Genomic DNA, 12,549 nt, shown 5'->3' with positions numbered 1-12,549 from the left:
CAACAGATACGCAGTCTGATGCAAGAGATAATCAGTCTGATGTAACAGATAACTAGTCTATTTCAACAGATAACTAGTCTGTTGCAAGGCTTTGACATTTTAATTCATACTCCCTCCGTCTCAAATTACCCGTCCCAAATTGAGATGGCACATTGATTAAGAAAAATAATTAATAACATGCCTAGTTTACCATAATACCCCTATTAAATAATGTTTATATTTTAATTTGAAGAAAAAGTGATTAATCCAAAGGGTAAAACATGAAAAAAAAATTATCTCTTCTTGATTAATGAAAAAAGACATGTAAAGTAAGAAATTAAATTAGAAAATTTGGGAGGGGTAATTTGAGACAGAGGGAGTATTTAATTTTCATTCTGTCTATTATATTCTCAACAAACATGTCGACGATTGGACGTAAGAAATAATTTTGAATCCAGTTTGCATAGCAAGAGTTGAAACATATTGGTTATCTGTTGGGTTTGTGGTAGGGGCTGTTTGTGTTGTTCCAAATAGATAAGGACGGGTAATTTGAGACAGAGTGAATATTTAATTTTCATTCTGTCTATTATCTCCTCAACAAATATGTCGATGATTGAACGTAGGGAATAATTTTGAATCCAGTAGCAATAGCAAGAGTTGAAATATATTGGTTATCTGTTGGGTTTGTGGCACGGGTTGATTTGTGTTGTTCCAAACAAATTAGTCATTTGTTGCAACAGATAATCAGTCTGATGCAACAGATAATCAGTCTGATACAACAAATAACTAGTCTGTTGCAACAGATTACTCGTCTAATGCACCAAATGGGTGATCTATTTAAATTGTGGGCACTTACGTTGGATTCATGATCGAGTTCTATCTATTGTTAGAAAAACAACAGTAACTATGTACCCAGATGACAAATTCGAATAAAAATCATAATTTTACTTACCAAAGTCACTTATGAAGTAATGCCAAAGTGGAAAGTGATGTAGGAAACAAAATTTGACCTAAGAAATTGGTTAGATAGCAGCAGTAGCGGTAACAACAACAACAACAGCAACAATGGTCGACAAGAAGAAGATGAAGATGATAATGAAGTAAAAGATGATGAATAAAGCAGCAGCAACAATGAACAACAATAGTTAAGTGAAGAGAGAAAATAACAACGGATGAAAAGAGAGAGAAACGCGCCTTTTTTTCCCTCCATTTCCTATTATATTAACTAACATTTGGATCAAAGTGTAAATTAAAAAACTTGTGGGTTATTTTCAAATTTTTTCAACTTTCTTAATTCATAATAAAATAATTGTCACATTCACTCAATAATTAAGACTTGTGTCACCTACACCTCATTTTAAAACTCTTTTGACACCTACAACTCAAAGCCCACATTTACATATATTAGCCGATGTATTTTCTAATTCATTATAGCAAATGTATGAAGATTGGGTTGGTGGCAGATTTTAAAAAGGCATAATATATAAATAAACATTTAAATTTGACCTCTGACAAGCACACTTCAATCTGCATATCTAGACACCTCAAGTCGTCTATGATGTGTCAATTGGACACTCTAATTTACATAATGATCATTTAAACACTTTCATATTTAGATGTCACGCGACGTTGGGTGTCCAGAGACACAATGAGAATGAGTTGGAGTTTAAGTTGTCAGTTGAGATCAAATTAAGTTACTTGTAGATGTACAGTCACATTTGGAGAGAGGCTAAGTTTGAATGATTGTTTATATATTATGTGTTTTCAAATTGTCTATTCAAATTTTTGTTTAGCAATGAAATTTGATCAGATTTTGAAATATTTTAGTTCCTTCCAATATTTTTGGGACATTTACTTACAAAACTTAATTAAAAAAAATTTCAAGTTAAAATGAATATCCAAATACAATTTCAATAACTCAAACTTTTAAGTTTCAATTTCATAATCTATAATCAAATTAAAGCTCAATCAACATTTAATTTCATAGTTTGTTGGATTTTTTCTGGTATAAACAATTCCAGGATTAGTTATACCAAAAATTTAGTATTAACCATCCTTCCTAATGTGGAATAAAATATTTCTTTTGCTCCAACATTTTGTATCAAATTCATAAACAATAATCTCTCTAATAAAAAATGTGTTTGCCAAGAGAAGTAGAAGAGGTGAAAAAAAAGATGTAAGCTTTTTTTTTGTTTCTGAGATAAAAAATATAGGGTTTTCCTTATGTACAACTTCATATATGTGACACAGAATTTGATCTATATATATAAAATGAATGTCACAGAAATTCATGAGAAATATATGTAGTTGCAATCCTTATTCTCTTTAAGCTGATCAATGAGTCAAAACTAAAAACAGAATCCTGCAAGAGAAATAAAATGTATGTTAGCTCTTTTGCTAAACTAATAACTGCAAAATTTGTATTCTTCAGCTAATAGCAAATTCAGAATTCAAATAAAGTGGCATAACACTTAATATATGTATATTTTTTGAGTATTTTATGGCTACACAAATGTATATGGCTTGTTTATGTCACAACTATCAAAAGTGTCCTTTTTTCTTTGTTAAACTCGGTTTCTAATTAAGCTCGGATGGAGGGAGTATATGCACTTGCCAGCCAGATTCACTATTTACGTTTTAGGCCGTATACATTGATCATATACCGATTATACACGATTTATACATCCATCGACTATTTTTAGTTCTTGGGAGCACAAAGTCTATTGATAAAACAAGCATTTGCAATGTATATTACCTTGTGCTTCTATTATAATGTTCATCTTCTCTGGAAGTTGAAGCACTTGATTGCAAAAGCAAAGGTTACTGCAAAGATTATACAGAAACCAACAACTGCAACACCAGCTAAGCCTATAAATTCCTGTCTATAGCCAAACTGCTCTCTAATGAACCTTTTTACTGTTACTGTATGAACACCATCAGCAAGCCGGAGATGTTCATTTACTTCTCCATACTGTGATGTTAAAAGTCCATATAAACTCCAGCCAACTGGATTAGCCCAATAGTACCATCTCCACCAAATAGGAATTCTCTGAAATTAGACCAACAAAGTCAGTGAAAAGGTAAAATCCAAGATTTAACTGAATATATTTACAAAACATATGCGGTGATCATTTGGAATTTCACCTCTTCTTATTATGGAAGTTACTGAGTGAATCTATTTTATTCTAATTCGATCTAGTTCATTGATGATCGTTCAGATAAAATGCCGACATACACGAGAAATAAGATTGTTAACAAGCATTTGTGTGTGATGGTAGAAACATGTTAAAGCATTACCATTCGAGAAATCATGAATCCGCTGAACAAATTCCACATCATGTAGAATGGTGCAGCAAGAATTGCCGCGATGTTATGGTTTGGAGAGACTGAAGTTGTCATCATTCCGAAGAGAGTGAAGTATAGAAGAGTGAAGTACATGAAGTATATGTACCAAACAAACTTCCAGACGTTCCACTCAAAAGATGCCATGAAGTAGAATATGGTACTATATATTAGTGTCTGTATGAAAACATATGGAAATTCAATTGTGACCTGCAAAGACAGTAAGGTTATCCACTTAAGATTCGCAAGCACATTTCGCGTACCAAGTCTTACATCCGATCATATAGAAAAGCACACGAAGAATATAAAGATGCCATGCCTGTGCAAATGCAAAGGGTAGAGCTGAGTACATCCCTGCTGCTCTTTCACGATATGAGACGAACCTCTCAATAAATACCACAGGTTGGACAGAGGAAGCGTTTGTGATTCCAATGAAAAGAACAGCTGCATACATGGATCCCATTGCATTTAATATGTCCTGCTGATTACTCCTGTGGTGAAAAGATTGGCAGATTGACAGAAACAGTGAAAAGTTAAGAAGTTGCATTCAGTTTTCTGATTACGAGGATACACTTGAGTAACATTTGTCTTGTGCAAAATGTGTCATAAGATCAAATGAGTAAACGGATTTATATAGTTTTGAGTGGTGAAGGCAATGTTTCAAGAAAGAAACCTCTTAGAACCAAACTTCCAGCATATACTTCCAAACATCAATGAGATTATGACCGTGTAGAAGAAGCGCACAGCAGTATACTGTGGATTCCGCCAGTAGGACAGGTTTTGCTTCCAAAGACATGCAAGAAACTGTCCGAAAAAGGACTGAGAGTACTTGCTTGGGAAATGTAGCTCAGCTGAATCTTCTTGTGGTCTGCTTAAATTTTCAACCATTTCCTCATTTTGCCTGAAATGACAGAAAATATAGTCAACTATAAAATATGCAAACCAGATAGTTTCTTCACCATACACACATATAGATACCTGAATAGAGTTGACTTTCTATAAATGTCCGCAAAATCTACACCAAGGCGATTTTCTTCTGCTGAAGAAGTGACTTCAAGAACCCAAGCAGCAGGGTTCTGTCCAGACCTAATTCTGTGAACTCCTTGAATTGCCTAAAAAATTTTACAATTGGATCATTTATTATACAGTTTTAAGGCATAGCAAGCTCTGAATTGATCAGCTAAAGGATTACCTCAAAATACTGAATAAGCTTGCATGATCTGTTTCCTAGTGAACCAGCATAAATGAGCTGTCCACCTCTTTTCATGAGCAAAAGCTGCATACATACCAAGTAGAATCATGTCTTACTTTAGAAGCCAAAGGTACTAATCATATCTTAAAGTCTATCATTCATCATATTCATGTAAAAATCTAGTATGTACATTCAAGTGCTTCTAAGATTAATGTTACCCTTATGTGATTGATCTTCGATGTGATGGTGGATCACATAAATGAAAACTAAGGTTATGGTATATAACTGCTAAAACTGTTATTACAGTGTTAACTTCAAGAATACGTGTGTACTGAACAAGATTTTAGATGAAAACCTCGTCAAATGATTCGAAGATATCTATACTAGGCTGATGGATGGTGCAGACGATTGTTCTTCCAGTGTCGACAATGTTTCTCACTGTTCTCATTACTATAGCTGCAGACCGGGCATCTAGTCCTGAAGTAGGTTCATCCATAAAAACTATTGAAGGATTGGCTACAAGCTCAACTGCAATTGTCAGCCTTTTCCTTTGCTCTGTTGACAATCCATCCACTCCAGGCAGGCCAACCAAAGCTCGACGTAATGAAGTTAGTTCCACTAGTTCCATTACTTCTTCAACAAAAGCCTGCAAAAATATGGTCCTTCCTCAGATTCTTTATGTACAAATTATGACATGATCATAAGTTCAAGGAACTATAGCGATTACCTTTTGTGTCTTCACGTCAACCTGAGAAGATAACCGGAGCCAAGCAGAAAACAGTAGTGACTCATGGACAGTTAAGCAGGGGGAATGAACATCATTCTGTTCACAATATCCAGATACCCTTGCAAAAGTTTCTTGCTTCTTGGGGTGTCCAGAAATATAGATATTGCCTGCTATATGTCCACCAGTTTTCCTACCAGCTAAAACATCCATTAGAGTAGTTTTACCAGCACCACTGACACCAACTAATGCAGTAAGCACGCCCGGCCTAAATGCACCAGTAACATTAACTAGTAACTGCAGTTTATCACTTACTAGCCCTTGTTGCTTAAGCTCCTGAAGAAATAATTTTGGACGATGATAAGGAATTTGCTGTGGAACAACTACATTCATTGCTTACTAGAATTGAACTGCTGTTGGTTTACCAGGGGAACGTCAACATAATAACTAATGTCTCTAAAACACATGGAAAGAGGCTGGAATGGAAGAACCATGCCTCTTCGTTTCTTGATCTCCCTTCCTGCCAAGAAACTGGAGTCATGAATATCTTCTCATTGAATCTAAAAAGCAAATCTTGAAAGTGAAAACGCTTTAACAAACCAGTGAATGAGTGTGAATGGTTCAAAAACTCTCCAAATGGAACAATGTTATGTTCACTCTCTTGTTCCTTGTCCTTGTTGTGGTTCTTTCTCTTTGAAACAACTGCTTGCTGGTTTCCTAATGCTGCAAAAAGTTGTAAAAACATGATAAGTTTCATTTACTGTTAGCATATCTCAATATTATACAGCTAGGAAGAAAGTATATGCTGCTACGAGTACATCAATTTGCATTAAGAGCAATCACGTTACCAAACACCTTTCTTTTTCTCAATTCGTTTGGACAGCTTGGCTTTCTCTATAAACTCGTCGCAATGTAAAACTTTAAGAACCAGAAAAGTAGCTTTATATGATGAGTGTATATAAGATTTTAGAAGATGAAACTTACGGTTGAGGTAAGTCAGAAATATCGTGAAGAGGACATTGAACAATATTATATACCCAATCAATGCACCAACACCAATCCAATACCAATAGTCCTCCGGAAACAAGCTGCGAACCTTCAGTAACATCAAACCTAGAGATGTCTTGTTGTCCCTAAATCTCTGCCAGTTTAAAAAGAAAAGTAAATCTATATCCAACAGTATTACTGATTAACAAATGAGCTAGTTTTTTTTTTTCTTTTTAAATGAGCTACATTAGTATATAGTTTTTTCTGAAGCATCAACTGAGTGCTGTGGCATTTTTATAGTAGTCATTTCTAAAGTGTTAAAAGAATTTTACAAGATAGAAGGCCTTCGACACCATGTAATTGGATATGAACAGACACAAATAGATACCAGAATACCAAATTACCTTATCCCAAGAATGGCCACGGAACTCATTTACTGAAGCTGAATTTTGGGCATACATCAAAGGGGAAAACCAGTAACCCCAGATCCACCAACTTGGGATGCTATCTGTAAAATATGAAAGTTCAACTACAAACCTTATTGAATAAAAGCCATTTTCTTTCGGGGTGAAGTAACTTTATCAATGAGCCAAAATGAGAGTGTAGATGACCTCTTGAAAGAACAAATCCTCCTAGAGCCATGACTACCAACATTGCAAACGATCCAAAGGTATTAGCAACTATCATATTTCTGCCTAGAGCTGCCATCACGCGGAAAAGTCCTATTGACATCTGATGCAATGAGAGATACAACAAAAACTGACGGAAGCACCTGAAGTAATTAATCAAAATGAGTTGTCTTACCTCTATCAAACATGGTGAAAAGCTAATACAGAAACTAAAACAAGAAGAAACAAATAGAACCAATAATCAAAAAAAAAAAAAAAAAAAAAACATATACCTGGTTATTTGAGGATCAAAGCCAACCACATAATATGTAGCTGCAACCCAAATAATGGACTCTAAAAGTGATGTGGGAATACTCAAAAGCCAAGATGGAAGAGTATATATCCAACAGGGGTAGAAGTGAAAATCTCTCTGCTTGTAAAGAACGGGAAGTTTTGCTATCAGCATAGGCACCTCCAAGAAACCATTGAAAAGAACCATAAGAATTGCAAAGTATAGAGCACCGAGGTAAACAGCTCCATCTTCAAGTGTATCATGATGCATTGTTGAACGGAAGAACACACTCATCATAATCAAGATAATCAGAAAGAGCTGCAAAATAGAAATCACTATGTCCATCTCAACTACGTACAGTATAACTCTAAATTGGATTTAATGGAGCTACATGTACTGAGATTTTCTGTCACAGAAGAACTGTTAAAATTTAAGACCTGTGTGACTTTGAAAATGAGCACAGCTGAGTTTCGCTTTAATAATAGCAACTGCCAGGCAAAACTGATTTTGAGAAGCTCAAACTTTTTCACACCATAAGTACTAGAGGACAGAGCTGCTGGATGATTGTCACGTTTGTCGAATGGTATAGCCATCTCCAGTGCCAATGCATTACCAACATGAAAGGATTGAAAGCCTTCAGCAAACTTTGTCGCCGATACATAGTTGTACGGGCTATTGAGAAACCAATACTGCCCTTGATCTTTTTCAGATGTTAACTGTGTGGAGATAGCAAGATGACAAACCATATAAGAGCACTATCAATATGGCATCAGTCCAATGCTTGAACTCACAAAATTACCTCTTGAAGAAAATCAGCAACATTTTTCCTGGAGGGACACTTGAAACCCATAAATTCAAAGAACTCAAGAGCTGTTTCGCGGGGACCCTGATAAATGATTTGGCCCTCACTCAAAAGAATTATATCATCGAACAGACAGTAAGTTTCAGGGTCAGGTTGCAATAAAGAAACCAGGGTAGTCCCATCAAATGCACGAGTCGTGTGCTTTAAGTACTTGATGATTTGATAGGTAGTTGAACTATCAAGCCCGGTTGAGATTTCATCCATCAAGAGTACCCTTGATGCACCCATTAGCAACTCACCTGCATACATGTCTCACAACTTCAACAGTCCAAGCAATGCTTTTTTTTACTCTTTTTTTGGATAATTTAAACGAGCAGATGTCAGCTAGCAGAGAAAAAGACAAGTACCAGTAGTGAGGCGCTTCTTCTGTCCCCCTGAGATCCCTTTGATCATTTCATCTCCTACTAATGTATCCGCACAAATATCCAATCCTAAAATCTTTGCAGATATTTCAGAAGAATATAAAAAAAATGCCCAAATAATAGTCCGCAAAGTAAAATGATGTCTATAAAGCTATTATCTTTTATTAGAACAAGATACTATTGAAGCGCAGTACAGAAGATAAAACAACATTGATTTCCCAGAAATTGGACCATAACTTTTCCAATAATCATTTTTTATGTATCTTTCACGTCGAGCATGTCCAGTGAAAGTCGTGCACTCAGTACAGAAATATAAGGTTCATTATAGCATTTCGACATGTAAAACTAACAACGAACTTAATAAAGCCTCACAGGCATAGCTAACATACCTTTAGAATGTAATCTACAACTATACTTGTCTGTTCTCCCAATGCTACCGCCTAATACAAAAAAATTACATCAACATGAGCTGAAGCAGTTTCTCTAAACATATAACCTGGAAATGCAGACTTCTACTTAGACATTATACCTTAATAAAAATATCAAGATCTTTATCAGGAATTATTCCAGCATTTTTCTCCCTTCTTAGAAGTTCCATAAGCAAATCTGCCCATTTTTTGATGGTTCCATATCAAATTCAACTAGCAAAAAGTATTTGTAAAAGAGTGCATGGTTGACTGAAGCAGGTCTAGACAATACCATGCTTAAAACCGACACCCTGGCAACGTCCAGAAAACTCGAGTGTCTCCCTCACTGTCATTTCTGCAATGTGTGAATCCCTCTGGCTAATGTATGCAGCAGTCCTTTGAGGAACAAACTCTTTTAGCTCATGTCCATTGTATGTAACTCTTCCTGATATCTTCATAGTAAGTTAACTGCATTAATGAGCGGAAAAAACGATCTTTTCGAAATAAAAGGTAGTTACAATGTCATCTTAAACACAAAAAAAACAATTTTCAGCAATTTCTGTGCTAACAAATTTGTTTATGATGAATTTGATTTTAAAATTTTGAGGTATTATCTCATGGATGTTCTAGTAGCGATATCCAAGGACGAATAACGTGTACATTTGTTTTCAGCTTCCAGTAAGGGAAACTAATTGTCGTATGTATGCCGTACTGCCACTTAAACCCAATTCATTACTAGTTCATTTTAAGCTTTTATGTTATGAAGTTATATGCACTGACGGTGTAAAAACTAATAAATATTTAAACAATCAGTTCACTTATAAAGTAATTACAGGTGAATCTCTACTATAGTGCAAAAAATGATCAAATTGGTAGCGTAAATAATCGTTACACTTCCGGTGTATACTGATAGGCATCGTGATGGAACAAGTAAAGGTTTGTACCTTCAAATTCTTATCAAGGCGACCAGCAAGTGCCAAAAGCAATGTTGTTTTTCCAGAGCTAGGTGGACCCAAAAGAAGTGTCAACCTGAAAGACAAGACCACCTCGGAGATTTCAAATATAACTCATGGACGCGATACACACTTCATAGGAGCTCAAATTGTACCTTGATGGCCGTATAAAACCACTAATGTCGTTTAGGATAGATAATTTCTTTCTACGACTTGGAAAAATCCTCAGTTGTCTCAAGAAAGTCTGTCTCATGAAACATTGTCAGACTTAGCGTAGCGAAATAGTAATTTAGCATGCACGTGAGATCTGCAGGTTTACCTCAGTCATGTTGAATACAAAGTTGGGAATTGTAGGCAATGCTCTGCTTCCCACATGGACCATTGCATCAACTTTAAGATGCTGAAAGCAAACCCTAACTTTTGGGAATTCCAAATTCACCCTGAAAGTTAGATTAGTTAGATATACTTAATATAACCAATGCAAAGAATAATGTTGAAGATCATGTGGATGAAAGAGGTTTAAGATTCATAACACTTCACATAGCTCTTTCAGCTTCTTGCTGTCCTAATGGTATTTAGACACCATTATGTCGTCTATAGCTCGATGTGATCACGTTGAAATGTTTTCAAGTTTCTACCAGGAAAGATATCACAGATAATCAATCCTTGAAATACATAGAGATAACTCTTTGAAACTCCCTCCTAAAGGAGGCCTGGTTACAATCAAGAATCAATGTCAAACAAAAAGGTAAGTCTCTTGCCTTTCTTACAGGATATACGCATAGTGCTAATCATCGACGTAAGAAACTTTAAGACTGAAATCGAGTTGACAAACGGTCTTTTTCTTCAAGTTTAACTTCTATACATGGACAAAATGTAAAAGAAATTTTACCCTGTGAGATCACCTCAAAGATAACTATAGGTAAATGTCCATAATGAAGGGTTCAGTAAACCAGAAAATAAGACAGTTAACCTGCAACAATATGTTAAAATACACAGATGGATATTTGACACTATATATTATTGTAATATTATTTTAATTTCTTGGTAAATGAGGGATAGGAAGGAAGTACAACTGCGATGTCCATTGCATCAAGATATAAATATTATTGTCAGTCTAGTTAGAAAACCAAGTGACATTCTATCCAAATGAAAAACTCCACAGAAATTAGTAACACCAACTATGCACAAACACAAATAAAGAAGAAACTTACTTCTCAAATCTTTCCTTGACTCTTTCGAAGAACAGCTCAGGATCTTCATTAATAGCATTAATCAACACATCCAAAACTTCCTTCTGTTCTTCACCTTTCATCTTACCAAAATCAACCAAAGAAACCTCTCCACCAACACCTCGAAAGACCGAAGTCCGGGCTCGAATATAAGTAGGAGACCTCTGCAAAGAAGCTAACACAAGATCCTCTTCATCTTTGCTGGCTCCATTTTCAGGTATTCTTGATGAGTACATGCTCTCTGAGGAGAAATTCCACATTCTTGACTAAGCCACAGCTACCAATTGAAGAAATGGTAGAATATATGATCACAATATAGAGTAGGAGAAAATGATTTGTATGGTGAATAATGCTAGATGTGTCAATAGTCCAACAACTTTGAAGGCTTGAAAACTTTTGCATTAATTTGATGTGCTATTGTTAATAGTATTTTCCTCTCTACCCCCAACCAATATTTTGCAAATCTCTACCAAAATCATGCATGAGAAAGTGACATTTTGAGAGGCAGATCAAGTGTAGGGAAATCTAAGTAGACTTTGGTTACAAAATAATACTTTCAAGAGTCAAGACTTTTGTTGGAGTTCCTAAAAGTAGTTAAAACAGTTGGGAAAAAAGTAACGCAGCTTTAATTAACATTTCCCCCACTCACAACCAGCCTATTTGGGGAAGTTTGTAAAATCAAACTTGTTTTAAAAAGTGTTTGGCCAAATATTTTAAAAGTATTTCTATGTGTATTTTTCTCAAAACTGTTTTAAAAATAAATGCTTCTAAAAAACTTTTGCTACTCTCCAAAACACTTATTTTCTCTCAAAAGTTTGGCCAAACAGACGAATTTAAAAAAAAAATAATTTGCCCCCTAAAAGCTTTGGTTAAACAAACTACAAATCGATAGAAAAGCAAAATATGAGAAATTCTCAAAAATAACTTATTCTCTTCGTTAGTTTTTCTCAAGTTAATTAAGAAAATTATAAATACAACGCTAAACTTATTAATTTACTCCTATTTAATAAAATTAGATTGACTATTTCCTCCTAAATATTGTACATTCTTCTTTAATATTAATAATATATATAATTGAAAATAAATGTCAAAACTTTAGTCTTAAATTCTTAAGATGACATTATTTTGGACACCTCTATTTTTTATGGGTTTTTTTTTTTGCTAAACGATAGAAAGAACAGGCTCTGTCTTGAAATTCTCCCAATGCATATACTTAAAATTGAAAAAAAAAAAATAATATATAAATATTAAGATACTAAAAATTACAAAAGCCAAGAGATTAATCATATAGGGAAAAACATGCATTTTATGAAATTTAATTGAGATAAGTGGGAAAGAATATTTGTAGCTTAAAATTGACGGAAATCTTTTATTTTTTACGTGGGAAAATTGAAACGATGCCAGGATTGAATATCTCGAGTTTTGATATGCTTAAATTAATCTCAACTCTGACACGAACCTCCTTGAATACCTAGAACTTCAAAGTTCTTTGTTGATGTATACGATGAAGAACAAGAATGCAGTAATCGTACAATACATAGATGAAAAGGGAAATGATTTTTCCTATATGTACTTGAAGTTTTATTACTATTACTATATTTATTACATG

The 12,549-nt window shown here is 34.6% G+C and overlaps 1 protein-coding gene across 4 annotated transcripts in view; it reads right to left on the bottom strand.

Annotated features, from left to right (window-relative positions):
- The window catches only part of LOC107854458 (ABC transporter G family member 32), a 78,898-nt gene extending 67,536 nt beyond the window's left edge, over positions 1-11,362 (bottom strand). Inside the window, exons 1-25 of one of the 4 annotated variants that reach the window (XM_016699468.2) lie at positions 10,923-11,361; positions 10,028-10,148; positions 9,864-9,952; positions 9,700-9,784; positions 9,048-9,207; positions 8,878-8,954; positions 8,738-8,788; positions 8,334-8,424; positions 7,924-8,225; positions 7,562-7,840; positions 7,126-7,442; positions 6,836-6,996; positions 6,629-6,732; positions 6,222-6,378; positions 5,838-5,960; positions 5,663-5,757; positions 5,241-5,573; positions 4,869-5,159; positions 4,514-4,597; positions 4,300-4,433; positions 3,995-4,222; positions 3,641-3,812; positions 3,277-3,531; positions 2,735-3,028; positions 2,143-2,341 (exon numbers count right to left, since the gene is read on the bottom strand). In XM_016699468.2, the coding sequence (XP_016554954.1) occupies positions 2,756-3,028; positions 3,277-3,531; positions 3,641-3,812; positions 3,995-4,222; positions 4,300-4,433; positions 4,514-4,597; positions 4,869-5,159; positions 5,241-5,573; positions 5,663-5,757; positions 5,838-5,960; positions 6,222-6,378; positions 6,629-6,732; positions 6,836-6,996; positions 7,126-7,442; positions 7,562-7,840; positions 7,924-8,225; positions 8,334-8,424; positions 8,738-8,788; positions 8,878-8,954; positions 9,048-9,207; positions 9,700-9,784; positions 9,864-9,952; positions 10,028-10,148; positions 10,923-11,200 (4,260 nt within the window). In that variant the 5' untranslated portion in view covers positions 11,201-11,361 and the 3' untranslated portion in view covers positions 2,143-2,341; positions 2,735-2,755. Of the gene's footprint in view, positions 1-2,142; positions 2,342-2,734; positions 3,029-3,276; positions 3,532-3,640; positions 3,813-3,994; positions 4,223-4,299; positions 4,434-4,513; positions 4,598-4,868; positions 5,160-5,240; positions 5,574-5,662; positions 5,758-5,837; positions 5,961-6,221; positions 6,379-6,628; positions 6,733-6,835; positions 6,997-7,125; positions 7,443-7,561; positions 7,841-7,923; positions 8,226-8,333; positions 8,425-8,737; positions 8,789-8,877; positions 8,955-9,047; positions 9,208-9,699; positions 9,785-9,863; positions 9,953-10,027; positions 10,149-10,922 lie in introns of those variants that run through there. The other 3 variants (XM_047413628.1, XM_047413627.1, XM_047413629.1) reach the window with 3 other exon arrangements.
- Between the last annotated feature and the right edge of the window lie 1,187 nt (positions 11,363-12,549).

Source organism: Capsicum annuum, chromosome 6 (assembly GCF_002878395.1).
Source record: "Capsicum annuum cultivar UCD-10X-F1 chromosome 6, UCD10Xv1.1, whole genome shotgun sequence".
Classification (NCBI taxonomy): Eukaryota; Viridiplantae; Streptophyta; class Magnoliopsida; order Solanales; family Solanaceae; genus Capsicum; species Capsicum annuum.
Note: the sequence above shows the minus strand (reverse complement) of the source record. Positions and strands in the feature narration are given on the sequence as shown.